Source organism: Apteryx mantelli, chromosome 18 (genome assembly GCF_036417845.1).
Source record: "Apteryx mantelli isolate bAptMan1 chromosome 18, bAptMan1.hap1, whole genome shotgun sequence".
Classification (NCBI taxonomy): Eukaryota; Metazoa; Chordata; class Aves; order Apterygiformes; family Apterygidae; genus Apteryx; species Apteryx mantelli.
The window spans coordinates 887,677-912,730 of record NC_089995.1 but is presented as its reverse complement, the minus strand read 5'-3'; the positions used below and the strand labels follow the sequence as shown (position 1 = coordinate 912,730).

Below are 25,054 nucleotides of genomic sequence, written 5' to 3'. Positions count from 1 at the left end.
TGTGCCTGGGAGACCCTGGTGGCTCTAGAAGGGTGGCGGAGCCCTTCCAGGCCTTCCCTGAGTCCATGCGTGAGTGCTCTGGGAAGCCGTGTGCCATGTTGGACCTCTGCTTCTGGCTGGGTGCTCACCAGGGCATGATAGGAGCCCAGACCCCAGTGCCCCCGCTCTCCCGTGGCCCCAGTGCTGTGCAGCTCTCAAGTGGGCTAGTGGCCCAGGGACACCCTGCCCTGCCAACAACGAGAGAAGCAAACCCGCAGGTAGATGGAAGAATGTGTTTTTCTACGGAGAAAGGATTAAAATTTGGCTGACGACATAACCTGTTGCCTACCATCTCCTGGGCCCAGAAGCTCCCATTACCTGACGGTTGCTCCATGGGATTGTTCTAGACCCCTTTACCTGTGTTGTTTTTTACATTTTAGTTTAATTTGTGTTTCCAGTACCAAGTAGCTTCGCAGCACAAGAATGGCTTTAAAGTGGGGATGAAGCTGGAGGGGATCGATCCACAGCACCCATCTATGTACTTTATCCTTACTGTGGCTGAGGTAAGGCGCCTCCAGCTTTGCGGGTGCATCCTCTGGCTCCTTCTTTTGCTATCCTCATGCCCAGGCAGTGGAAGGCTCATCAGGAGAGGAGGTGCTGCAAGGAGGCTGGCAGAGGGCTTTGGGTCCTCACCTGCACATCACTGCCAGCACTGCTGGGCACAGAATGAATTGGCACTTTGGCACCTCAGTCAAGGAAATTGGAGGTTTCTTGCTGTTTTCTGGAGAACAGGAGATAACACTGGGGAGCAGTTGCCATTTCCAAGTGTAGTTAGTCTCTCCATCACACTGACACAGGGTGTCAAGGTGACACTATGGCTTCACCATGGGGCAGAGAGGCCATAGCAATGGCAACAGCTTCTTACCTTTGAGCTGATGCCTCTCAGATAAGTCTGACCCCTGGAGGTGGATGGTGTGGAGGTATCCCTTTTCTTCTGGGAGGTATCCCTTTTTTTCTGTCAGTGGAGGCCCACTGTCTCTGGGGCTCTCAGCTCAGCCATGTGTCATGCCCCAAAACCAGCCTTGCCTCACAGTGCTCCCAGGGCCCAAAGGGAACCAGGGAGAATGGCCATACAGCAGTGGCTGCTGGAGAGATTTCACCGAAACAGCATGGCATCCAGCCAAAACCCTGTGCTGGAATCTCCCACAGGTGCAGAAAAGGGAATCTTTGCACTTGCTGGATCTGGCAATGTGCCCGACCATTTCACAGAATCACACAACAGCTGAGGCTGGAAGGCAGCTCTGGAGATCATCTGGTTCAAACCCCCTGCTCAAGCAGAGTCACAGTCATGGTCACCTGGAGCAGGTTGCCTGAGACCATGTCAGACAGCTTTTGTATATCTCTGAGAATGGAGACTCCACAACATCTCTGGGCAACCTGTTCCAGTGCTCAGTCACCCTCACAGTAAAAAAGATTTTCCTTAGATTCAGATGGAGCTTCCTGCGTTTCAGTTTGTACCCGTTGTCTCTTGTCCTGTTCCCATTTCCTCCTATGCCAGTGTATAGGGCCGGCTTCGTGATGGCTCAACACTTTCCTTGCTTCATGCTGAACACCTCCTGGGATTGGCTTGTGCCTCCCAATTCAGGGGGCTGGCCTATTAATATGACTTTTGGTTTCCCTAAGTGATACACTGAGATTGTAGGTGGGAAGGTAGGTGTAAGCGGTGCTCAGCCAGGGCATCAAGAGGTTTCCATGGTCCTTCCCTTCTGCTCTCCCTGCTGGTAGGTGTGTGGTTACCGGATGCGCCTTCACTTTGATGGCTACTCTGAATGCCATGATTTCTGGCTGAATGCTGACTCCCCCAACATCCACCCTGCTGGCTGGTTTGAGGAGACAGGACACAAACTCCAGCCCCCGAAAGGTAAGGAGTTGGAGAGTCTGGGTCTGCAGGCCCTGTCGAACAGGGGGATGAGGAGCAGACCCCCAAACTGCAGGTGGGATCTAGGGGCCAGGGTGGTTCCAGGAGGGTGAGGAGGGATGCTGCTGTGTTGGGGCTGTTGCAGGACAGCCCTGCAGGTACCTGTTGCCACTAAAGAGCTTGGCTTGCTCCCATCTGGGGCAAAGCCTTGTTTCCCTGGATGACACTGCGCTGCTGGAGCCCAGCGGCTGCAGCACCCTGGGCAGAACACAATGCGCCCCACAATACATCTGGGACCAGAGCTCTCCAAGGAGGAACCAAGCGCTGGATTTCCACTCCAATGCTAACATTTCTCAGCATTCCTCTGAAACAAGCCACTGGCCTGTGCCGGATGTGGCCAGGCTGCCGGATTTCCCAGGGTGCCCTAGGGCCCCTTCTCCCATAGTGAGGCAGCCTTGGCGGGGCGAGGGCTGGCCAGACTTGGGTGGCTGGGCTCAGCCATGTGGCCTCCTGGCTGATCTCTATGAACTGGCTGCTCTCCTTTCCCTTCCTGAGGGGTTGTAGGTTATAAGGAGGAAGAATTCAGCTGGACAAACTACCTGAAGATAACAAAGGCTCAGGCAGCTCCTAAGCACCTCTTTGTGATCCGAAACAGTGTGAGTAGCAGCTTCTCCTTCCTGCCAGAGCCTACAGGTTCAAGTGTAACTTCTTCCCATCCATCCCAGCCCAATCCCTCCCCCAGTTTTGGGCTTTTCAACATCCACCCCATGCCTCTGATCCCCCCCAGTGCAAAGGGCCAGGAGAATGCACTGCTGGCATTGCTTAATGAGACATGATATGATTTGCTACTGAGGATCTGCAACTTGGACGCTAGTCTGGTCTGTTCAAAACTGGGGTGGGTCTGATACACCAGATCCATCTCATGTACAGTTACAGCTCTCCCAGATGTACTGGTGGGGAAGAATTAGCCTTTTTTCCAATCTGTTTTGCCAAAAAGAAACCCCAACAGTTAATGTTTCATCAGTATAATTCTTTTGTCTCTGTTTTCTCTTGACCTTTGTTTTTCATATGGCAGCTTGGGTAAAGAAAGGGAGAATACAGGTGGAATGCTAAATGCTGATGGTTTTTTTTTGTTAGTTGCAGAGGAAATTCAATCTATTGATAAATCAGTCTCTCCAAGTTATTTATTATGTCTAAATCCTCCTCCTTGAAATGATGTATCCCTGCCAAGGTGGAGATGTATGATTGCTGCAATGATCCCACTAGTGTGTGTGATGCAGTGTTTTACACAGATTTTGCATCCAAGAAATAAAGGCAAGGTAGGGTGCAGGGCCCCATCCTAGGTCCTCCTGCCTAGGGGATTTAGTAGCTGCAAACAGTGGAGGAGCATGACTGCAAACAAGTATTTTGTGACAAAATCTGAACCAATATAAGCTGGAGACTGCTGCTGTCTTGGAGCTTACTGCTTATAGAAGATCCTGAGGGTCTGAAGATGTTTTTTTCTTCTTTCTTTGTGTGGCCAAGCCAAGTTACTTACCCTGTGTCTGTTTTCTTGTGCACAGCAGGGTGCTGCCCTCTGGGACCCCTAAGTGGTCACAGACCCCAGGTGGAGGCCAGGGCTGAGTTTTATTTTGGGAGAGTTTGGGGAGGCGCTGTGTTGCCACAGGTGAGGGAAGTGGTGAGGAGGGCGACTGGTACCACGGGCGTGAGCAAAACCTGTCCCCTCTCTCCTGCAGCATGAGGCTCCGCCGGGCTTTGAGGTGGGCATGAAGCTCGAAGCCGTGGACCGCATGAACCCTTCCCTGATCTGTGTCGCCACAGTGACGGATGTGGTGGACAATCGCTTTTTGGTGCACTTTGACAACTGGGATGATACTTATGACTACTGGTAAGCACACAGAGGCTCCTGGACACCAGTGCTGACAAGGAGCCTTGCTGCTGCTTCAGCAAGAGTGACAGGGTGCTCTGGGATGATCCCAAAATGCCAGGCCAGCAGTGGCCTGATAGGGCAGAGGGTTGCCTACCTGTGCTGAAGGAGAAACCTTTTCCTGTCCCATATCACTGTTACTTTCTAGGATGTAAGCACATCTCTCCCATTAACGTGAGGTTAAAACAGGCCTGAACACAAGCCCTGACCTGGACCTGGAGCCCACTTCAGTGTCAGGCAGGGCCACCTACAATGTCACCAAAGCAAAGGCTGAAGGCCTAAGCTTAAAAGGAGCTTGCAGGGCCATGGGCAGAGGGTGTGTGCGTATGTGGGAGGGGAGGTTGCAGATGAGGCTGGCCAAGGCTGGTTAAGGCCGATTAGTGCAGTCAGGGCCCTGAGACCAAGTCTGCATCCATCCTGCTTCATAGCCAGAGCCTGCAGATCTTCTCTCTCTTCTTGCTTGCTTCAGTTCCCTGCCTGAAGAGCTGTGTTTCTTTAGCTGTTGCTGCACCAATCATTTTAAATGCCTGACCCTTGCTGCTTGCTCCTTGCTAGGTAATGCTGGTCACAAGAAATGGCTCCTGTGTGCTGCGCCCCAGGGCAGACCCACGAAACAGGAGCATCTGAGTAGCTACGATCTATTTGGGGGCCATGACCAGTACTTGAGCTCCCCAGCCACTCAGCTCTGCCTGCTCTGAGCTCTGGAAATGCATGGCATGTCTCCCTTCCTACAGCAAAGCGTTAACTTTTCCCTGGGCAGCTCCACTGCGGAGCTTGCACCCAGGACGTATTGTCAGGGTTCATGCCCTGCTCTTGTGAGCTGGAGCCCCCCTCCTCTAGCCCTTGACTCCACAGTCCCCTGGGCTATTCAGCAATGAGGGTGTTGTAAAAGACCCAAGCTCATGCAAGGCCTTTTGCAGGTTACACAGGCCTGGGCTGTGCTGCCAGGCAGCATGCCCCGGTTTCTGACAGCCTGCACTGTTCAGCAGTGATGAGCCAGGTGTCTCTGCCACATAAGTGTACAGGTGTGTTTTGCAGGTGTGACCCAAGCAGTCCATATATTCACCCAGTCGGATGGTGTCAGGAGCATGGCAAACCCCTTACACCTCCTCAAGGTGAGTAGGTGGCCAGGGAGCACAGCCTGCATTAGCGCATCCCGTTGGGGACAGGCTTTGCCTGGGGAGACAAGGGTGCCCAGGGGCTTAAACCTGACAGCCTCTGCTCGCCTGCAGGTCTGGGAGATTTCTGTGCCAAGGAGGCAGCATGTACTGGCCAGGGATCTTGTACCTTTGTTCAGGTGCAGCAGCATTGTTATCAGGCCAAGTGGAGTTGTCAGGAAGCCCCAGTGCAGGCCCAGACATTTTTGCTTCCTCTGTACTCTGTATGTCATGGTTCATTAGAAAATAGTGGCACATCTTGATGTCTCTCAGGTTCTCACATACCTGGTGCAGGTTTGGTTGGTCCTTCAGGGCAGTAGGACGTTCTGGGATACTTGCTGTCCTCCTGCAGGCAGGTGTGTTTCACCCTGCCCATCATTCCCCCTTCTAGATTATCCTGACCCTGACAACTTCAGCTGGGAAAAGTACCTAAAGGAAACTGGAGCATCTGCTGTCCCAGCTTGGGCCTTTAAAGTGGTGAGTGCCCCATTATCTGCTCCACTGTGCCTGAGCAGGCCTTCAGGTTTTCTCCATTGTCAGGTCTATGCTTTTATGAAAGGTGATGTTTAGTGTGCTCCTGCCACAGCCTGGGGTTCAAATCTACACTCAGGGTGCAGAAATCAGGGCTATACTGGGCAAGTAGATGCAAACTGGGAAAAATGAGAAATATGACCACTTCCTTGGCTAGATAGGAGCCAGGTGATGGGAAATCATTTCAGCTTGCTTGGTGGTTTTTGTCTCCAATTGCAGTAACAGCAGCTGTTTCCAGCCAACTGCAGCCACAATGTAAATCCCCCAAATGGGTCTCCAAGAGGCCTTTTTCCCTTGGCAGAGATTTCTTATCTTGCATCAACACAGTTCAGATCCAGGAAATCCATCCCTACTCTCTCCTGGTTGTAGTTGCAAGCTTGAGAGGGCTCCAGGCCAGATGGGCCAGAGGTGGGAGCTAGGCTTTGGAGCACATGTTGGTGGAAAAATGGGGAAGGAGTGCAGGAGCCCAGATTACAGCCCAGCTCCTCAATGACCTGGTGTGCTCCTCACTCTCAGCGCCCACCCCATGGCTTCCTGGTGAACATGAAGTTGGAGGCAGTGGACAGAAGGACTCCCTCCTTTATCCGAGTGGCCAGTGTGGAGGATGTGGAAGATCACAGAATAAAGGTGGGTTCTGGGGTCTTGGTGCTGAACTTGCATCCAGGCACTGTCCTGGCTTGCTCCTGCGCTTCCCGTTTCACTGTGCCAGTTGTAATGGCAAAGTAGGCGGAGGTCTGTGGAAGCATTAAGTACATAGGATGGCAAGTCTCATTGCCCAGCTCCGAGAGTGGAGCAGAGCCTTCTGTTGTAGTTCAGCTCTACCCTACTGCTTGCCATCAGCTTGGAGGGCTCCAGTGCTGCTTAGGGAGGTGCCCTGAGGTTTAAGGATGACCTTTCCACTTGTTTCCCCAGATCCATTTTGATGGCTGGAGCCACGTCTATGATTTCTGGATCGATGCAGATCATCCGGACATCCACCCCATAGGCTGGTGCTTGAAAACTGGGCACCCGCTGCAGCCTCCTCTCAGTAAGTCCTTGGCCTGGGGCAGCCTCTCACACCAGGGCCCAAGAGTGCCAGATCCCTACTGTCACTGGCCCCTGACCATGAGCAGAAATGTGTCCTGGCTGAGGGTGGGCAGGGAGAAAAGGCCTTTCTCACAGAGCTGGCAGCTGGAAATGTCCGTGCAGTTTGGAGCAGGCAGAGAACACAGACCTCTGGCCCTGCCGGGGGCCATGGCTATAACCGTGTTTCTCCTTCTGGTACAGGGCCAAAGGAACCAGCTTCCTCTACCCATGGGGGCTGCCCAACTCTGGGCTGCAAGAGCATCCCTCACACCAAGGGCTCCAAGTACAGCTTTCACCACAGGTGAGCTCCCCCAGCATGATTTGGAGGGGCAGCGGTTCCCCATGGGCCCAGCCCCAGGGCCTTCCTCCTCTCCTCTGCCACCCACATGGCTTCTTGGCACCGTTCTTTGCCCTCATCCCGCCCACCACCCCAATTCTGGCTCTCCCTCCAGCTCAGGGGCAGCCCTTGCTCTCCCTGTGTCAGACCTGCATAAAGCACGGGGGCTCCATTCCTGCTGTAATTCTTTATTAGGTGGTGCTCCCTGCTCTGTACCTGCCCTGTGCCACTCAGAGCCCCCCAAAGGCACCTTAGACACCCATCTGCCTGTGGGGCACACGGGCTATGTAGGGGACAGCCTTAGGTACTTTATGACACTGCTCATTGATACCAGCTTCCAGGATGGTATTCTGCCAGTCCCTCATGGATGCTTTTTCCTATGAGATTTTGATCTGAGAAGCGCTGAGACAGGACAATAAATCTCCCCCAGGTCACTTGTGTGAGCTTTTTCCAGGGAAGTCAGAAATGGCGTAATGCTGACCCCAGCACGGCAAGCTGGCAGCAGAGCAGAGGAGCATGTCAGGTGGAGAGTCCTTGAGGACAAGGGAGGCAGATCAGGCTCCCAGGGGTTTCTCTTCTGGCCAGGCTCATGAAACTTGCTTCCTCCTTACTCTGTTGATTTTGGGGCCTGTGGATAGTCTAGATGTCTGTGGGGGGAAGGAAGGGATGATGGAGACTGTGAATCCTACTGACCTGGTTGATCAGGACTGTGGAGACCTGTACAGGGTCGCAGTTACAGCTGTGGGGAAGGTGGAATGGGGATTTGTACCTGGAGGGGCTGGACTTGTCCTGCCTGTGAATTCACGCGCTCAACGCCCTGGACCTAGGGCATTTGTTCAGCAAGTCTTTGACATTGCTGTGTGTGGCCAGAGCTGTGGCTTCCTGTGGTCTGGAGTGGAGGGGTAGCCATGCCACCAAATGTGCTGGGCCTGACTGGCGTCTGTGTGCTGCCCCGTGCTGGGTCCAACTCTCACCTACCCTCTGTCCTCTAGGAAGTGCCCCACGCCGGGTTGCGACGGGTCAGGACACGTGACTGGGAGATTCACAGCCCATTACTGCCTCTCAGGGTGCCCACTGGCAGAGAAGAACCAGGGCAGGCTCAAAGCAGACTTATCTGACACCGAGGCCTCAGCTCGAAAGAGGAACCTGATGGGCTTCTCTCAGCGAAAGAAATCTCGGCACCACGGGAGGTAGGGGCAAGCCTGGTAAGGCCAGTGCAGGCAGTGCTGCACCTGCACTGTTCTGGGCATCCTTGGAGGGGACAGCCAAACCAGAAGAGGCACCTTACCCGTGGGGGTGCGTGCTTGCTGGCAGCTGGTGTTCATCCTTCCAGCTCTGTTGGGTCACCTTGGGCAGCTCTCCTGCTTTTTCTTCCCATTTTGTGTGAGCTTGACTGTTAGCCCTTTGGGTCAGGGTCTGAGAGGGAATCCTTGCTCCCACCGCCAAGGCACAGCTCTGTGCTATGCAGAGAAGAGCCCTCAGGCTGGTCCCAGCTGTGTTTGAAATCCATCTTCTTGTCTCTTTAGAGGGCGACCTCCGAAGTACCGGAAGATCCAGCAGGAAGACTTCCAGAGTAAGCGCTGTCTTCTGCCATGGTGTCACTGCAGAGCAGAGGCATGGTTTGAGGACTTGGCATGGTGGGTGGGAGAGAAAAGTCTCCTCTTGGACTGTTTGGTTAGACCTAGTGCAGGTCAGCACCTTGTGGAGGACTCTGCAGAGTCTGTGCACAGCTCATGGCCTGACTTTCAAAGCTCTGTGACAGGGGACGTCCCTGCCTCTTACCAGAGCTGTGCTTGGTCCCTTATTATGTCTCTTGATTTATATTCCTGATTCCTTTGAGTGCATTAGGGCAGGGAATTAGGATCCTCTCTCCATGGCAGTGCATTTTCCAAAGCCCTCTGTCCACTGCAGACAAGGATGTTGTGCCCTCATCCTGTGGGTGCCATGTGTACCCCAAAACATCAGTGGGATTGTGAAATGCCATGTTATTGCCACAGTACAAAAAATTAGGGCTGAACAATTCACTTTGCATTTAGTTGTTATGATTGAAATAAAACACTGACTGGCTGCAAGAAGCAAAGACATTTCTTCCAGCAGTTAACAGTTTTACCATGGGCTGGTGCCCACCCCAGCACTAGGAATGAATGAAAAGGATCTCTTTTTGGGAGACATCCCTGACTCCTTGGGGCAGAGAACAAGAGAAAAACTCTGTTAAAAACCTGAAATGAACTAAATTATTAAGGATGTCATTCTGGTGTGAAATTTGACATTAGAATTTAGTTTAATTTAGAAAATGAGTGATGGGAGGTGGTAAGAACAAGGAAAAGCCAAGTTTGTTGGCTCAAAAATTCTTCCCCCACCATCGCCAGTCCCACCTACCTGGACCCTTTGATACACTAATATCCTGCTAACGCAAGGGACAACCTGGCTCTTGATAGTCTGAGTCCATGAGACCATCTGCTTCCAACCCCAGGTCCTCCGCTGGCAGGGGGTCTCTCCAAGGCCTGTAGGATGGGATGGGATGTTCATGTCTCTCTACCTTGTATCATGTCTTGCCTTTTTATTGCCAGCTATTTCCTCGGAGAATATGCACCAGTCGCTCTTTATGTCTGCCCTGTCTGCCCACCCTGACCGCTCCCTGTCCCTCTGTTGGGAGCAGCACTGCAAGCTCCTGCCAGGGGTGGCTGGCATCACAGCAACCACAGTGGCCAAGTGGACCATTGATGAGGTAAGGAAGTTTTGGAGAGAGCTTGCTGGCTCCTAACCCACAGGTGTGGCTGTGCAGTGCTGTTGGCACATGTGCCAGGTGCTGAGGAGCCTCGAGGGCCAGTTCCCTGGACTGGTGAGGAGATGGCCAGCTTGATGCACTTGTGCTCAGTGGGGGAAGGTGTGGATATCTGCCAGTCATGTGCCCTGATGGCAGCTGCTGGGAAGGGCACATGCAGGATAGACTGCCAGAACTACCAGTTTGTGGCTTGGCTTGAATGTGACACTAGCTCAGGGCTGGGAGATGAAGGCAATCAGCAATCTCTTCATTTAGCCTATTACAGTTTTCCAAACAAACCAGTTTAATCTTTTTTTAAGTGAAAAAATTAGACCATTGACTCAGCAGAGAAGGAATCACTTCCCTGGTTCTCCTCTGAAGAAATCTTTGTCTCAGACCCTTCCTTATCATCTCTCATTCACTTTCTCAGGCATCCGTGGTAGTCCCTTTTGAGGCCAGGGTAACTGGACCTCTGCAGCCAGAGAGCCAGCCCTGGCTGCCAGGCTTGCCTGATATCCCCATTACCCTCCAGTGTGTCCTTCTACTGCCCTGGACCCTCAGTGGGAATCATCTTGCCATGCTGAATACTGCTTGCTGGAGATGAAACTGCTGTGGCATTTGCTGCTGTGGGGCTGGAGAAGGCCAGCACCTTTCCCCTGATCTGACGCTGGTCTCCCCTAGGCATAGGAGAGCACTGCAACTGCAGCACTTTGTCCTGTCCAACAGGCATGTGTTACCTTACAGTAGGCAAAACACCACTGTGGAAGTGAGGGTGTGGGCTCAGGGTGTTTCCAGTCAGGGAAGTCACTTCTTCAGGGAAGTCTTGACATTGCTCTCCCTGTCTGTTCCAAGGTTTTCAGCTTTGTTCAGACTCTGACGGGTTGTGAGGACCAAGCCAAACTCTTCAAGGATGAGGTGAGATCAGCCGGAGGACAGGCACAGGCAGCCCAGAACAGCAAAGGGGGAGGGAGGGATCGGCCAGCAGCCTTTGGCCCAAAGCACAGCCGTTGAATGTCGAGAATATGTTTGGTGCCTGACAGCAATCTCACCCTGCTTTTTCCTTACCCATTCATCCTCCCTATCCCTGTGTCCTCTCACTAGAGCATCAGTCCAGCATTATTCCTGTCCATCAGCCATGTTCATAGTTTTTAGACTCCTCTGCAGACAGAACCACAGAGGAGCTGCTCTCCACCATATGCAGTATGTCTGGGGCAGGCTAATCCTGGGCACTCTGGGTGCAGTGAGTGTCCCAGCCTGTTGAGTAAATGGCCTGTGCTTTAATGGTGCTCAGGCAATCAGAGCCAAGCTGGGGCAGCCTTCATGCAGGCAGAGGGCTGGAGCAGGGAATAGATTGGTGTTTGCCTGGAGAAAAACACCTGTTGGCTGTGTCCTGTGCCCTTTGCGGTCTGGCCTGCAAGCCAGTTGGCTAGCTGCAGCATGAGCTTCTTGGCCACCCTTGGAAGGGACATTTCCCCCCTGTTCCTGGGTGTGCAAATTGCCCAGTTTTGGCTTACATGACATAGCGGGTTGGGACATGGTGGGAATGCTGTGTGTGGCTCTTGCCCTGCTCTGTACGAACGGGGATGGCCTGGAGCAGGGAAGAGGCTGTGGCGCAACACTCCAAAAGGCTTGGAAGGGAACAGCTTGAGCTATCTGCTCCCTGCAGCAGATGTGGAGGTGAGTGTGAATGTGCGTGTCTCCAGGGAGTACCTGTGCTGGTTGTCTCTGGGAAATTGCAGCCTGGCTTTCCAATGAACGCCATTGTCCCTGCTCTCCTCTCCAGATGATCGACGGCGAGGCTTTCCTCTTGCTGACGCAGGCTGACATTGTCAAAATTATGAGCGTCAAGCTGGGCCCGGCACTCAAGATCTACAATGCCATCCTCATGTTCAAAAATGCTGACGACACCTTAAAGTGACTTTTCTTGGCCCATCTGAGACCCTCCCTCAGCACCGGTGCTGCCAAACTGTCTGGCCACGACAGAGACCCACCCCCCCAACAACTCGCAGCTTGTCATGTCTTCCCCATGCCCTTTGGATGCCTCTTGTCTGCTCTCGCACCAGTCCATCTCCCTGACCCTCTTCCTCTCTCTCTCTCTGTCCTCTCATGCTGTCCCTCTCCTCCAGTGCTGGTAGAGGCTGATGAGGCAGAGGGTGGATGTGGGACTAGCCTGCCTTAGTGTGAAAGCCACCCTTGATGTGCTCCAAGCACGGTGACTGCGCTAGCTCAGGGGTGTGTTCAGGGATGGTGGAGCTGAACAGAGGGTGCAGGAGACTGAGGACTGACACCACTGCTCAAGTAACCAAGGAAGGGGAAGGGACTGACTACCCACATGGATACTCACACCCATTTAAAGGCTTGGTTTTTCTTTGTTCAGCAGCTGAGAGAGATTTTTTTTTCCCTCAGTGTGTTCCTCTGGGGTGAGGCTTGTGCTAACAACGTATCTGAGGGACGCTCTCTCGAGGAGCTTCTGCTCACTTTGCCTTTTTCTCTCTTGACTCCTTGTGACTCCCTCTTTTAAGGCCTGATGATAACTTTGCTTTGCCCCTTCATTGCACTGGGAATCAGTGGCCAACCTCTTGCCCCTTTGGGCGAGCAGTGTGTCCCAGCCATGGCTCTGCCCATGACCAGCATCAGTGTTTTATTGCTCTTTACTGTAAGGCAGCAGCCCCAGGGCCCCATGTGGCCAGGGCTGTATGGATGCAAAACAAAGCTCCATTTCCTCTTATGCTTTGGGCTGTCTAGGCCAGCACATCTCTGGGAGAAAGGCTTTTTGGTTAACTTGTGCCCCTTGCAGCGATTAAAAGTTCTCTACAAAGGAGAGACAGACCCACTTTAGTCCCAATATTAGGAGAAAGGCCTTTTCTAGCATTGAGGCAGCTGCTGAGGGCAAAAAGCCTCTATTTCTCCAAAGGCAGATCTGGAGTTTGGTTCCTAAGGAATTCCTGTTAGTTGACTCCGTCCTGCCAAGCCACCTTCTCGCCCCCTTTTGCCCTCCTGAGGCTCCCAAGCTTTGGTATTGGAAAGGTAGTATTATTTGCTTTCATTCTCTGGTTTCCTTCCCTGCAGAGCTAAAAAATTCAGCAGTGGACAGGTTTTTCTGTCCTTTTAACAACACAGCGCCTTTAACAAAGGATGCATGCACTTTGGAAATGCTCATGTAACACTGTCCCCTGTAATGGAGGGAAGGCCAAGTAGTCTAGGATTTTTTAGCCTGGAAAGCTGACATGACTGAGGGGATCCACAGAGTCCCAGGTGACTTCAGATAGTGCCCATGTCACCACCTGCCGGGAGGGAGAGGACATGCAGTGCCTATGCAATGGTTGTTGGGGTCTTTTATCCCTCCCTGCACGTCTTCTGTGGGTGACCACTGGAGCGAGGACACCAGGCTGAGAGACCAGTGGTGTGCCTGTGCGGTGCTTGTGGTTCTGCTCTGTCGCACCAGAAGGAGGTCAGCGCAGGCTGGGCTGTGCATGACTGGAGGTGAGCTCCTGGGCCCCTGAGAACTTTCCACAGTTTGAAATGGTATGATCTGAGTCCTGGATGTTCCTTCTTTCCCATTCCCATGAGTGACATATCAGTAGCGAAACAAGTCTTTTCCCCTTTCCCAGTGCTCAAAGACAGGGGTGAGAGATTTTAGCGTGTGCACCAGCAACATGTCTCGGAGCAACACTGCCTTGGAAGCCGCTGTCACACTTGGGTCAATTTGTGCTAGGCTTCCCATGGAAATGTAGCATTTTGACTTTTTCTTATTGAATATTTGAGGTCACATTTGACCTGCTCTTGAAATGTCTGCTGCTTGCTGTTCATGTGGGGCTTGTAACTAGTCCATGTATTTATTTTGTCAATGCTTGGGTTTGATTTAGGCAGCTCTCCCTCTCCTCTCCCTTTTCATTTTCTTCCATCTCTTCAAGCACTGCGGTGCGGCCAGCTGTGGAGAGAGGGTGAGTGGGAAGGAACAGACATGTCCTTGAGTCCCACCATCACTCCTGGAGTCACCCTCAATCCACAGTAAAGGGTGTCAAACTTGGTCTCTTCAGCTGTCAGAGAGTCTCTTCCTGGGCTGCTGTGTGCTGGGGGAGAGGAAGAAGAGCTCTCAGACCTTCAGCTGTGAGATCCTCCATGTAAACTGTGCTCTGAAACATCTCCAGGTGTGATTTGGAATGGCACTTCTCCTACTTGTCTCTCAGTACCCTTGCACAGGACCTGGTCAGTGAGCTTATAAGGAAATATCTTATGAATCCTGTTCTTGTCTGCTCCATTCCTTCATGCTAAGTCATTCGTCCTTTTGGGGGAGGGACTAAGTGCTTGCCTTGGGTGTGCAGGAAGAAATTGCTACCAGGGTATCAGATCTAAAACCAGCACAAAGGATGGAGGGAGAGTCTTGTCTCTCCCAGGGCCACCCCAGGGAGCAGAGGTGGTGGGGAGCTCCCAGGATCCCTGCTGAAGGGGAAAAGGAGCTATAAAGCCAAACCATGGCTGGCCCACAGGACCACATTGCCCACACTGGCAATTCTTGCTCTGCTGTTGTGACCAAGCCGTACTCTGCCTAGGCCCTGGTAAGATGGACAGAGGTGGGTGCTCCAGCCTGTGCTGGCCTTGGGCATCAGAGGGTGCAGCTGGAGGCTGCTCCCATTGGATACTGCCTTCCTGAGCTCTTGTAACCCCCCTGTAAGAGCGGATGCAAACTGACTGAGCCTGCCATGCATGGCCCCCGGCTGCACGGCTGAACCCAGGGTCTCTGGTGGGGATGATGCTGGGTCCAAGCTCTGCATAGGGAAAAACAGCCTCATGGGAAGTGTGAAGTGAGATGTGAGGATTTCTGTCACACTCGCTCATCTGCTGTCTCAAGCACCAGTTCACCTGCCACTTGGGCTGGCTTCTTTCGGTCCTTTGGGTACAAAGCTTCTGAATTGGTCTGGGTGAGAGAGTTACAGTTTGTAGATGGTCAAGGGCTATTTACTGTTAAAGCTTATAACCTTTTTGTTTCCTTAAAAAAAAAAACAAAAAAAAACCCAAAGCATTGTGTGTGTGTGTGTGTGTGTGTGTGTGTGTGGCTGGATGTTTGTGGGTGCCAGTGTAGAAAAATCACAATGCCATTTCCTCTGCTGGTGGTCTGACACTGTTTTATTGTGGTGGTCTCTGCCTGCCGCAGAGATGTGGCTGGGAAGGTGATAGGCCCTGGGCCATGGGTAATGGCAGCTGGGGGAGCAGGCAGCCTGTTGGGGAGCAGAGGTTGCCCCTGGTCCCAGCAGGGAGGCTGGGAGAAGGAAGGGTGGCTGCACCCTGGCTGAAGCAGGTCCTCCATCTCCATAGAGCCCCAGTGGGGAGCCCCAGGTCAGGGAGTGTCGAGGCAGCTGTGGCCAAGGCAGAAGCACCAAAGTTTGTCATCCTTCCCCTGTTGGCCAGCCAAGCTCCTCCTGGACACCTCCACTGCTGTGTCAGCAAGGAGCTGGAGCAGACGCTAGGACTGAAGCTGGCCAGCAGATCTTCTGGAGGCTCTTTCCAAGAGATGTGACAACAGCCCAAGTTTTTCAGTTCATGAAGGATTTTTTAAATATATTTCTGAGTGGAGGCCCCTGAAGCCTGTGCTCCCACAGCCCCACCTGTGCTGCCAGAGGTGGCGTTGGCTTAACTGGAGCCATGGGAGACTTCCTGCCCTGTGGTGAGTGCTGCAGCATCACTGCCCCTCCAGCCCAGGCCTCAGGTGCCAGAGTGTCTGCCTGGGCAGCGGGTCTGGGGATGGCTCTGGGTGCATGTGAGCAGTCTGAGCCTCCCAGGAGGGTGTTTAGCGCTTCAGTGAGAGCCCAAGGTCTCTTCCTGCAAAGAAAAGGGTGGGCCTGAGGCTCAGTGAGGAACTGGACCTTATCTGGCCAGAGTGTGGCTGGCTGCCTCTCTCTTGCTCCAGGAGGCCTGAGCAATTTTTTCATCAATCACAAGCACTGTTTAAAAAAAGAAGAAAAAAAATCCAAATTGTCTGAGAGGGATGATGGCTTACGGCAGCTGCCTCTGCCAAGGCAAATCTATGGACTTGAGTGCAATCAAGGGACTGCCAGAAGAGGAGGCAGCCGCATGGAGAGGTGACTTAGCAGCTTCTCTGCTGTTCTCCCTCACTCCTTCCTTTCTTGGGAGGAGGGGGCATACTGAATGCAAAGAGAAGGGAAACAGCCAACCAGCTGCAGCTCGGGTCTGTCGCCCCTCCCCTCTCCTCCCCTCCCCCCCCTTCTGGGGCTTGGGGCTTGCTGTTACCTGGTGGGAGGAAAAGGGAATTGCATTTTGGAAGAAGCGTGTTTGTGATGACAAAGCTTTTTTGCACTTTCATTCATTTTGCACTTGTTTCTAATTTCTATTTCTTGATTTTTTTGATATTTGCACCTCCTCTTTGTGTTTTCATAATGGAAATACTATTGTAGCCAGTGCAGCTATTCCAGAACTTGTGTCCTGAGTATACAGAGGTTTAAAGATCTTATATATATAAATTTATGTTTGTACAAAAATAAATTTATATATATAGATCAGTATGTGGTGTGTTTTGTCAGTGTTTCAAAATAACAATAAATAAATGTGAATAATGGAATTACGCACAGCTGGAGACTGGTTACTCAGCCCTGAGCCGTGCACAGGGAAGATGTGAAGTGGAGCAAGGGAAGTGACTGCATCCGCCTTCGGCCACAACGGAAATTGAGGTTGGGGGGGGTGGGGAGCCTGCCCTGTGGCTCTGCCCCTAGCCCCGCCCCACCCTGGGACCCTGCCTCCATGCCCCGCCCCACTGCTGTGGCCGCCCTACCCCTGAGCCCCGCCCCCAGGCTGCCAGTGGCCAATCGGCACCACCTCTAGAGGAAAGAGAGGCAACTCCTCTGCTCCTAGAGTGCCCAAGGTGGAGTTGGACCACAACACAGAGACCAGGAAGTGGGGGATGGAAGGGTGTGGCAGGACGAAGCCTCTGCGGGGGTAGGGATCTGCAGTCCTGTGGTGTGAGGGAACAAAGGGGCCTGGGCCATGGTGGCCTGGCCTGTATGGGGCCCTGGGGGGCTGCCATGTCAGGTGCTGAATATGTCGTATGGCCCTGTGCAGCAGCCACTGCATCTGGGGCTGTCCTGGGGTTGGCCCTTCCTCTCCTCTTTGGTGCCCACACTACCCTGCCCTGGGGTGGGGGTCCCTGTGCCACCACTGGATGGGGGCCCTGTGCTGCCATGGGGTGGGAGGGGTCCCTGCACTGTCTTGGAGTGAGGGTACCCAGGCCATACAGGTCCAAACATCCACCCCAAAACTTTCCTGTCCCACAAAGGCAGCTGCTGGAAGCAATGGGATTGGGAAGGGCTGGTTTATTGCACTGTCAGGAGGTGGAAGGGGAATACCAGCATCCGTTTACTGGTCACAGTTCAGATGATGGTAGTTACTTGGAGCTCCCCATGCAGGGAGCATGCGGGCCGCCTCCAGCCTGCGTGGCCATGGCAGCATCACCTTCTCTCCTGATGATTTGGAGGTTAGCTCTGTTCCATTCTAGAGGGGACTCAGGTGTGCAGGTGTGGACCTGTGGCTGTGCATGGCCTCAGCCACAATCAGCCCCAGCAGGACCAGGATCCCGGCACCCAGGGCCAGGCGCACAGTGTTGCCCCAGGTGTAGTCTGCAGGGTATAGGAAGGGACAGTCATTGGGGTCCCAGGGCAAAGGGACAAACCCCAGAGAGCTTCCAGAGCAAAGGGGCCCCATGGGGGCAACGGGACCCCAGAGGACAAAGCAGGGACACATGGGGCTCCCAGGGCAAACAGACCCATGTGAACAATGGAACACCCTGGGGGTCTCCTGGGCTAAAGGGGGATACAGGGAAGTTTATAGGGAGCCAAGGGGAACCCCAAGGGCTCCTAACTGCCTCTGTCTCCCCTGTCCCCGCTCCCTGCCCCACTGTGACTCCCCCCACCCACTCTCTGACCTGTCACCCTTCCTGGTGTGTCCTGGCGCTGAGGCCACAGAGGATGCCGAGAACATGGAACCTGCCCTCACCTGCCACCACCAGCCAGACGGTGCTGCTGAGCTCTGATGAGAGGTACGGCTGCTGCCGGGGGTGGTAGGTGCAGGCGTAGGTGCCCCCATGGTGTCCCATCACATGGGGCAGCACAAAGGTGGCCACATCCCCCTCTGGCTCTGTGTTCTTTACCATCTCCCTGTCCCTCCAGAAGTAAACCTGGGCATTCTGGCCCACACCAGTGCACAACAGGGTGACATTGGTCCCTGGTTGGACATGGCTCAGTGGCTCTAGGAACAGGCTGGGCCTGGCCAGGCCAGGATCTGCCAGGAGGAACACATGGGACAGTTGGAGAAGTACAAGCAGCCCTTTCATCACCCCATGGCCACCCTGAGCTGCCCCAATGCAGAACATCCCCTCAGTGCTGGTGGAGGCAGTCCCCCAGCCCAAAGCCCATGTGTTTTGAGCATCTCTGGGGCTCAGGACAGCTCCTGATGTCTCCACCAATCCCCAAGCCCAACAATGGGGTCATGGCTGTGTTTCACCCCTCTCACCTCTTACTAGTAGCTCTACGGAGTGGCTGGACTGTGACAGGCTGCTGGGGTCGGACTCATTCCCATAGCGGCAGGTGTAGGTGCCTCCATCTTCCTTGTCTACACGGGCGATGGTGAATGTTGCCACATCCCTGGCCAGCTGGGCTGTTTGTCGAGCGCTGGTGTCCCCAGCCTTGTACAGCAGCATGGCTGTCCCCTGGCAGGGACACTTGCAGTGGATTGTGGCCGGTGTCCCTAGGATGGCTCCATCTGGAGGCGTCACAGAGATGGAGGGGCTGGGAAGCTGTGACTCTGAGCATAAGCAAACATGACAGCCTCTCAGAGCTGGATCAGACCCCATTGCTCTTTGGGATTGACCCCAAGCCCTTCCCCTAACCTCCCCCCCCACTGGTGTCTCAGCAGCACCATGTCTATAGGGTCTCTGAGGAGTTGGCAAGCCTCAAAAACATCTGGAGGAAGCTGTAAACCTCTGCTTGGGGCCCTATTTCAGCTGCTCTCTTTCCCCCACCTCCTGTTTTCTAGCTCCCCCAGGATGTGGCAGATTCTAGTGAGGAAAAAGAGGGTAGGATGAGATGGGGGGGGGGTCTCACCTCTCACGACCAGCTCCAAGTACTCACTGGTGCTAGACCATTTTGGCGGGGTCCCTTTGGTGTAGCACTGGCAGCTGTAGCGGCCCCCATTGCCCTGCTCCACCTGGGAGAGGTAGAATTTGGCCTCCTTCTCAGGGAAGTTGTGGAGTGTCCCAGCCTGGCCCTCCAGGTACAGGAAACAGATGGCATTGGCGTACGGGAAGATGCAACGTAGTAGCACATCAGACCCTGCAGCCACCTCATGCCCGGGCAGGATGGAAAGGACAGGTTTGGGGCCCTGGAGCTCTGTGGGGAGAGATGTGGTGCTGGAAGCCTTGTGGGGTCTCCGTGATGCCACCACCTCACTAAGGCAGAGGCGGTCATCGCCTCTCCAAGTCAGGGAAGAGGGGAAAAACTCTTCCTGTCATGCAGACAGGGAAGCCAAGATGCCCAGTGCTTCCCCTGGCTTGGAGGGTGTTGGAGTGGCCACGACACATCCCTCACCTTCCACCAGGACCTCCAAGGTGTCACTGCGAGCCAGCACAGCACCATCATCTCCATGCAGGTAATGGCAGCTGTAGGGACCCGAGAAACTTCGGGTGGCATTGGAAATGGAGAACTCAGCCCTGCTGCCACGCGTCTTCAGACTGCGGAACTGGTGCCCGTTCCTGTACAGCACAAAGCTCCCACCATTGTACTGGCACTCACAGCGGATGGTGGTAGAGCCTCCCAGTGGGATCACCCCAGGCGGCTGCAGGTAGATGGTTACATTGGGGTCACCTGCAGTGAGAGAGATGCTGCCAGACAGACATGGAGTGCTCTGGAGCCCAGCTGCCCTGCTGCGAGCATGGAGCCAGCTCCAGGCCCCATCTCCACACAATGGTGAGTTTGGTGCAGTGGGGCTGGGGCAGGGCCCCAGGAAGGAGACAGGGGCTTTGATATGTGTCCAAGCTCCCCATCTCCCTCCTCATGTTACTCACTTGTGGCAGTCATGCTCTGCACCACCAACCAAGCACCTGCAAGAGAAATGGCCCCGTAACATCTCTGTCGGAGGCTCAAGGCACCTCGTGTCCCCTCTGGGAGCCCACACAACCACTGGCACTCACCAAAGGCTAGGATGTGGGTCACAGGCAGCATCGCAGTCCCTCTTAGCTCCCTCTGTCCCTGGCTTAAGCAGGGCTTGCTCAGGAGGAAGGGTTGGGGGGGAAACGCTGAGTCTGTTCTCTTGCAGCTGCACGGCTTCTTGCTGTGTCCCGGCAAGTCCTGATTGTCACAAGCCACTTCCTGTCCCACAGCTCGTGTGGAGGAGCCCCCCAGTGCAGGGCTTGGATGGTTGAACTGGTCCCAGAACGTCCCAGTCACCCCCTCAGGACTGTGCATCCACAATGACCTGGTCTTAGGCTTCTGTGGACCTGAGGGGTAAATCTGTTGGGGCTTTTGGTTTCTCTTCCTTGACTCTGGGTCACTTGATGGGGAAATGGCTTCCTCTTGGCCCTTGTGAAATGGGGGCAGTGGTGCGGGGGGGTGGTGGTGGGGGGGGAGATGACACTGAGATCAGCCATGGGGAAGTGTCCATGCTGCGCCTTCCTCATGGTTGTGGGGGAGGTTTGGTGAACTCACAGACTGCAACAGCAGGAAACTGACTTGGCTTCCCTTTTTTGCCACTTCAGGGACTATTTCCTCCCACCTGGCCTCATCTCCTGGTGACCCCGAACCCCAAAGACTCCCGTTCCCTGTTTATTGTCTGCCACCTGGCACAAGCCTGCTCTCTTCCCACTTAAATGTTCTCCTAAAAGCTGGATCATCCATGATGTCTTTCATTGGGGCAGGGGTGGGAGCTAGTTGGGGGGGAGGGGAATGGGACAGTCAAAGCTCTAAGAGACAGCAACATCTCCCTCACCTGTAGGTCTGAAGCCACTCCATGTTCTACAGAGTCTGACCCATTCCGTGGACATGCAAGCCTCCTCAGGCCTATACTGGGGCAATGGTATGGTCCGTACCCCAAATAATTGCCCCCTGCCTCCACACCCTGAGCCTCACCTCCAGCCTCCCCAGCTGTGATTCCCTCTTGGGTTGGCCAGTGGTGTTGACAGAGTTCCCTTTGGTAATAACAAAGGGTTAACTGAACTGCAGAAGGGCTGTATGTCCCTTTGAGTGACATGGGAGTGAGGCAAGCAGGGAGGAGAGGAGCTGGGGGACTGGAGCTGTGTAGGATAAGTGTCAGCTTGGCCCTGGGCTGGGACTGGACAGGGGTGACTGGCATTTGAATGGGTTGAGAGGAGCAGAGACATGCGCAGAGGTGCTGCCCACATCCCAGTCTGTCTCTGCTCACAGGGTCCATCTTCTGTGTTATGGCACAGAGGAATGGGACATGGAGGGGAGAGTGCTGGCACTGGAGTGTGTTTTAATCCGCCTGGCAAAGAGGGCCTAAAGCCTGCCCTGCTGGGTCCTCACCATCAGAGTGAGTGCAGTGGACCACTCTGGAAGGTTATGAGGAGATAGTGATTTTGAGTAGACCCTGTACATAGGCCATAGCTATGCAGATACCCGTATGTTAGCATAAGTGGCTGCTGTATAACCTCATAGCACTAGTATGCATATTAGACTCTTGGCTAGCTTATAGTGTTGAGCTGATCTATGCATACACTGTCGAACCCATATACTACCACCACACCACCTAGGTGCACATCAGGTAGATAAGTGCATACCACCTGTCAGATAGGACATGGTTAATGATTGTAACGAAACTCATGTATAACTGACCCAGACATCCCGATGTATGTTGAACCTTGACACAGACAGGATTCTGTGCAGTGTACCATGTAGCCTGACACAGAGGTCCATCTGATGCTGACTACACACAGAGTTCCCAGCATCAGAAGGGACATGAGCATATGCCAACTAGCTGCTGTACTTTCTATCTCTTAGTAAATTCCAAGGTTACCAGTATATCAGTATATATGTCAAGCAGCTTTATTCTGACCCCCAGTTTCTATCCCAGACTGCAATAGTGAGACATTTCCATGGACGTCCCCTGAGTTTCATTCCAAGCCCTGTGTTCCCAGTGTAAAGTCAAAGCCAGGAGAAACTCGAGGAGCTCCTTCCTGCACAAGTCCAGTCCAAAGCTTAATAGGGTGAGTAGGAAGCCTTGATGGGGTTATACATGATGGACATCAGGGAGGCAGACTGCCTGTAGGAGCAGATGTGCTCAGAGATGGTCCCATATCCTTTCTGAGATCAATAATGGAGGAGATTTCCTCCAGAACCAGCAGTTTTTGCCCAGTTCATTGAGGAGTGAGGGCTGTTTAGGTTCATGACCCAGTTCCATTGCTAGTCCTCCAAGAGGCATCAGTGGGGTCTTGTTCCCATGGCCCCATGTTGCTGTAGACTGCAGCATCTGCAGTTGCCTGCACGCCTGCAAACTGCAGGCAGGTTTGTCCTGCCCTCCTCCAGCTGTGCACAGCCTCAATCATGATTGGCCCAAGCAGGAGCAAGACCCTGGTGCCCAGGGCTAGTCACATGGTGTTGCTGTGGCTGTAATCTAGGGTGAATGGGAGAAGCAGTCACTGGACTCCCCCAGGGCTCTCAGCAGCCCCATGTAGTCTTCCCTAGGCCTTCACACTCTTCCTCTTTCCTCTCCTTGTCTTCAGCACTTTTGATCTCCCTTGGAGACATTATGAGGTAGAGGAGATTTTGCAGCAGGGTGCTCAATGGCCTTATCTTTTTCTAGGGCACCTCATCTAGTCCCGTCTCCCCTCTAACCCTCTTTTGCCCCCTCCAGGCTGGACCAACTCTTGGCATCTCATTGGATGTCCTGTCTCCAGGCTCACCCATCTTGGTGGCCTCTGCTGTCCCCTTTGTACTGGGGGGCCCCAAACTGGGCCTAGTATTCTGCTCTGGCTTCACCAGCACCCAGCGGAGAAAAACCCCCCCTTTCTCACCCTGCTGGTTACGCTCTGGCTAATACAGCCCACGATAGAGTTGGTGGCATTGCAACAGGGCCAAGCCATGGGATTGTTGGACTCCTGGGTCTTCTTCTGCAGAGCCTTTTCTCATGTCCCCTAGCCTGGAGACCTACCCCTGTGTCCGGGTTCGGGTGTGAGAACATGGAGCTGGCTCAGCCCTCCATCACCACTGCCGAATCTTGTGGCCCAGTAGAGGTGAGGCTGCTACAGCTCCATGCCCCCAGGTCCAAACAGTAGTGAGGTTGGGCATGTATTCCCAGTAGGCACAGATGCAAACACAGGTATGCTATACACATATACACGGCCAGCCGCACAGAACGCCACAGACAGAAACATTTAGCACTCATGCGAAAGCTGACAGCACCAACAGCCTCATCCTGTTCCCCTCTCTGGCTGATCAGGATGAAGGTCCATTATTGGGTAATGTATATATACATAGGTACAATGTCTCACCCTCAGACACGCATGCACACTTGGCTGTTCACCTACTTGGCAGCTAGTCCTGCTTGATACCCGCAAGTGATCGCACGCTCCCTTACACATCCTCTCTCTCTTGCACCCTGAGACCTGGGCCCGAGACCTGCAGTCCCCCTCCAGCTGCTGACACTCAGATCTCCTCACACATGTGCACACAGAGTAGAGAGCCCCTCACCCAGGAAAAGAGTTAGAAAGGAATTTAAGAGGAAGACAAGACTGTCTGCACTGATCAGGCACAGAGCATGGCTGGATAAGCCCTGTTTACATGCAACCAACCCTTTTTATCCCCTCTATTTTCCCATGTTTGTTCCTCCCCAAATCACCTGGATCCCTCTCTTTCCCCACCTTTGGTTCCTACCCTAGACATCCCATAATAAGGCTGGTGTTATCCCCAAATGCTATTCCCTACATCCCACAGTGTATCCCATACTCCAAGGCAGTAACCATCCTCAGCCAGAAAGGTGCTCCGGAGAGCTGCTCCCCTTGACTCACAGCCTTTGGTGTCCCATGGGGTGATGCTCTCCTGGGACAGCCTGGTGGGGCTGAGCCTGGGGTGGGTTTCTCTGACTGGTCCTCAGATGGCCCCAGAGATGGCCTTCCAATAGCCCTGGACGTGGCTCTCCGATGATTCCAGTTGTGCCCTCAGATGTCTCCAGATGTGGTCCTTGGAGGTCCAGCTCTCTGCTTGGCTAAGTCCACAACACCCAGCCTCCTTGGTCCTGTGCCCCACTGGACCCTCTGTCCCTAGCTGCCTTCCAAGCATAGGGACCCTGCAGGGCAAGGACAGCCCATATTCTTTGTCCCCCAGTGCCCATGTTCCTTGGGGGGGTGCTTTTCTCAGTGCCCTTCATGTCCCTGTGCCCTCTCATCTCCTCTGTCCCCACCCAGTCTCTGTGCCTGGGCGACTGTCCTCGAACCCTCCAGCCCTCTGCCTTTAGGGATGTGCCCTATGGGACCCACCAGGTTCCCCCAATGGGGACATCCCTCCCTTTTGGAGGAGCCAGGTGGGTACACAATGCCTGCTGTCACCTAGGGCTTCCCTTTGAGCAGGCAAGCAGGGAGATGGGAGAGACCTGCCAAGCCTCCTCCCACCACGAATCCCACCCTGTGGCCATGTCTCCCACATCCCTTCAATGCACAATGATGTCCCCATGCCACCCCCATCCCACAGCAATCCCATCCCACAGTCATGTCCCAAAGTCTCCTCACCTCACAGCTATGTCCCACACATTCCCATCACTTGGGAGGAATATAGGAACGTTGTCAGAGTATGCAGGGATGTGACGAGGAAGGCCAAGGCCCGTTTGGAATTAAATCTGGCAAGAGATGTCAAGGACAGGAAGAAGGGCTTCTTCAAATACATCAGTAGCAAGAGGAAGACTAGGGAAAATGTGGGCCCTTTGCTGAATGGGGTGGGTGCCCTGGTGACGAAGGATGCAGAGAAGGCAGAGTTACTGAATGCCTTCTTTGCTTCAGTCTTTACTGCTCAGGCCAGCCCTCAGGAACCCCAGACCCTGGAGGCAAGAGAGAAAGTCTGGAGGAAGGAAGACTTTCCCTTGGTGGAGGAGGATTGGGTTAGAGATCATTTAAGCAAACTTGACACCCACAAATCCATGGGCCCCTATGGGATGCACCCACGAGTGCTGAGGGAGCTGGTGGACATTATTGCTAAGCCACTCTCCATCATCTTTGAAAGGTCATGGAGGACAGGAGAGGTGCCTGAGGACTGGAAGAAAGCCAATGTCACCCCAGTCTTCAAAAAGGGCAAGAAGGAGGAGCCAGGAAACTACAGGCCAGTCAGCCTCACCTGCATCCCTGGAAAGGTGATGGAGCAGCTCATCCTGG

General features: G+C 53.8%; 2 protein-coding genes across 4 annotated transcripts in view; one reads left to right on the top strand and one right to left on the bottom strand.

The window, feature by feature from the left end:
- Positions 1-16,255, top strand: part of L3MBTL1 (L3MBTL histone methyl-lysine binding protein 1) — a 32,341-nt gene extending 16,086 nt beyond the window's left edge. The window contains exons 9-22 of one of the 2 annotated variants that reach the window (XM_067307419.1): positions 438-542; positions 1,765-1,900; positions 2,462-2,553; positions 3,634-3,785; positions 4,863-4,939; positions 5,373-5,458; positions 6,029-6,139; positions 6,425-6,539; positions 6,779-6,878; positions 7,907-8,104; positions 8,441-8,487; positions 9,485-9,642; positions 10,531-10,593; positions 11,462-16,255. In XM_067307419.1, coding sequence (XP_067163520.1) covers positions 438-542; positions 1,765-1,900; positions 2,462-2,553; positions 3,634-3,785; positions 4,863-4,939; positions 5,373-5,458; positions 6,029-6,139; positions 6,425-6,539; positions 6,779-6,878; positions 7,907-8,104; positions 8,441-8,487; positions 9,485-9,642; positions 10,531-10,593; positions 11,462-11,596 — 1,575 coding nt within the window. In that variant the 3' untranslated portion in view covers positions 11,597-16,255. Of the gene's footprint in view, positions 1-437; positions 543-1,764; positions 1,901-2,452; positions 2,554-3,633; positions 3,786-4,862; positions 4,940-5,372; positions 5,459-6,028; positions 6,140-6,424; positions 6,540-6,778; positions 6,879-7,906; positions 8,105-8,440; positions 8,488-9,484; positions 9,643-10,530; positions 10,594-11,461 lie in introns of both variants that reach the window. The other variant, XM_067307418.1, reaches the window with a different exon arrangement.
- Positions 16,256-16,986: 731 nt separating this feature from the next.
- Positions 16,987-20,181, bottom strand: LOC106499899 (T-cell-interacting, activating receptor on myeloid cells protein 1-like). 2 transcript variants are annotated; one of them, XM_013961527.2, is made up of 7 exons: positions 19,874-20,181; positions 19,748-19,783; positions 19,272-19,547; positions 18,789-19,073; positions 18,199-18,489; positions 17,683-17,967; positions 16,987-17,306 (listed from the first exon to the last, which is right to left on the bottom strand). In XM_013961527.2, exons 1-7 carry the CDS (start codon positions 20,145-20,147, stop codon positions 17,182-17,184), a joined length of 1,572 nt encoding a protein of 523 aa, XP_013816981.1. In that variant the 5' UTR covers positions 20,148-20,181; the 3' UTR covers positions 16,987-17,181. The 2 variants fall into 2 exon arrangements, with proteins under 2 accessions (XP_013816981.1, XP_067163755.1); XM_067307654.1 differs by lacking the exon at positions 17,683-17,967 and having other exon boundaries at positions 19,874-20,147.
- Between the last annotated feature and the right edge of the window lie 4,873 nt (positions 20,182-25,054).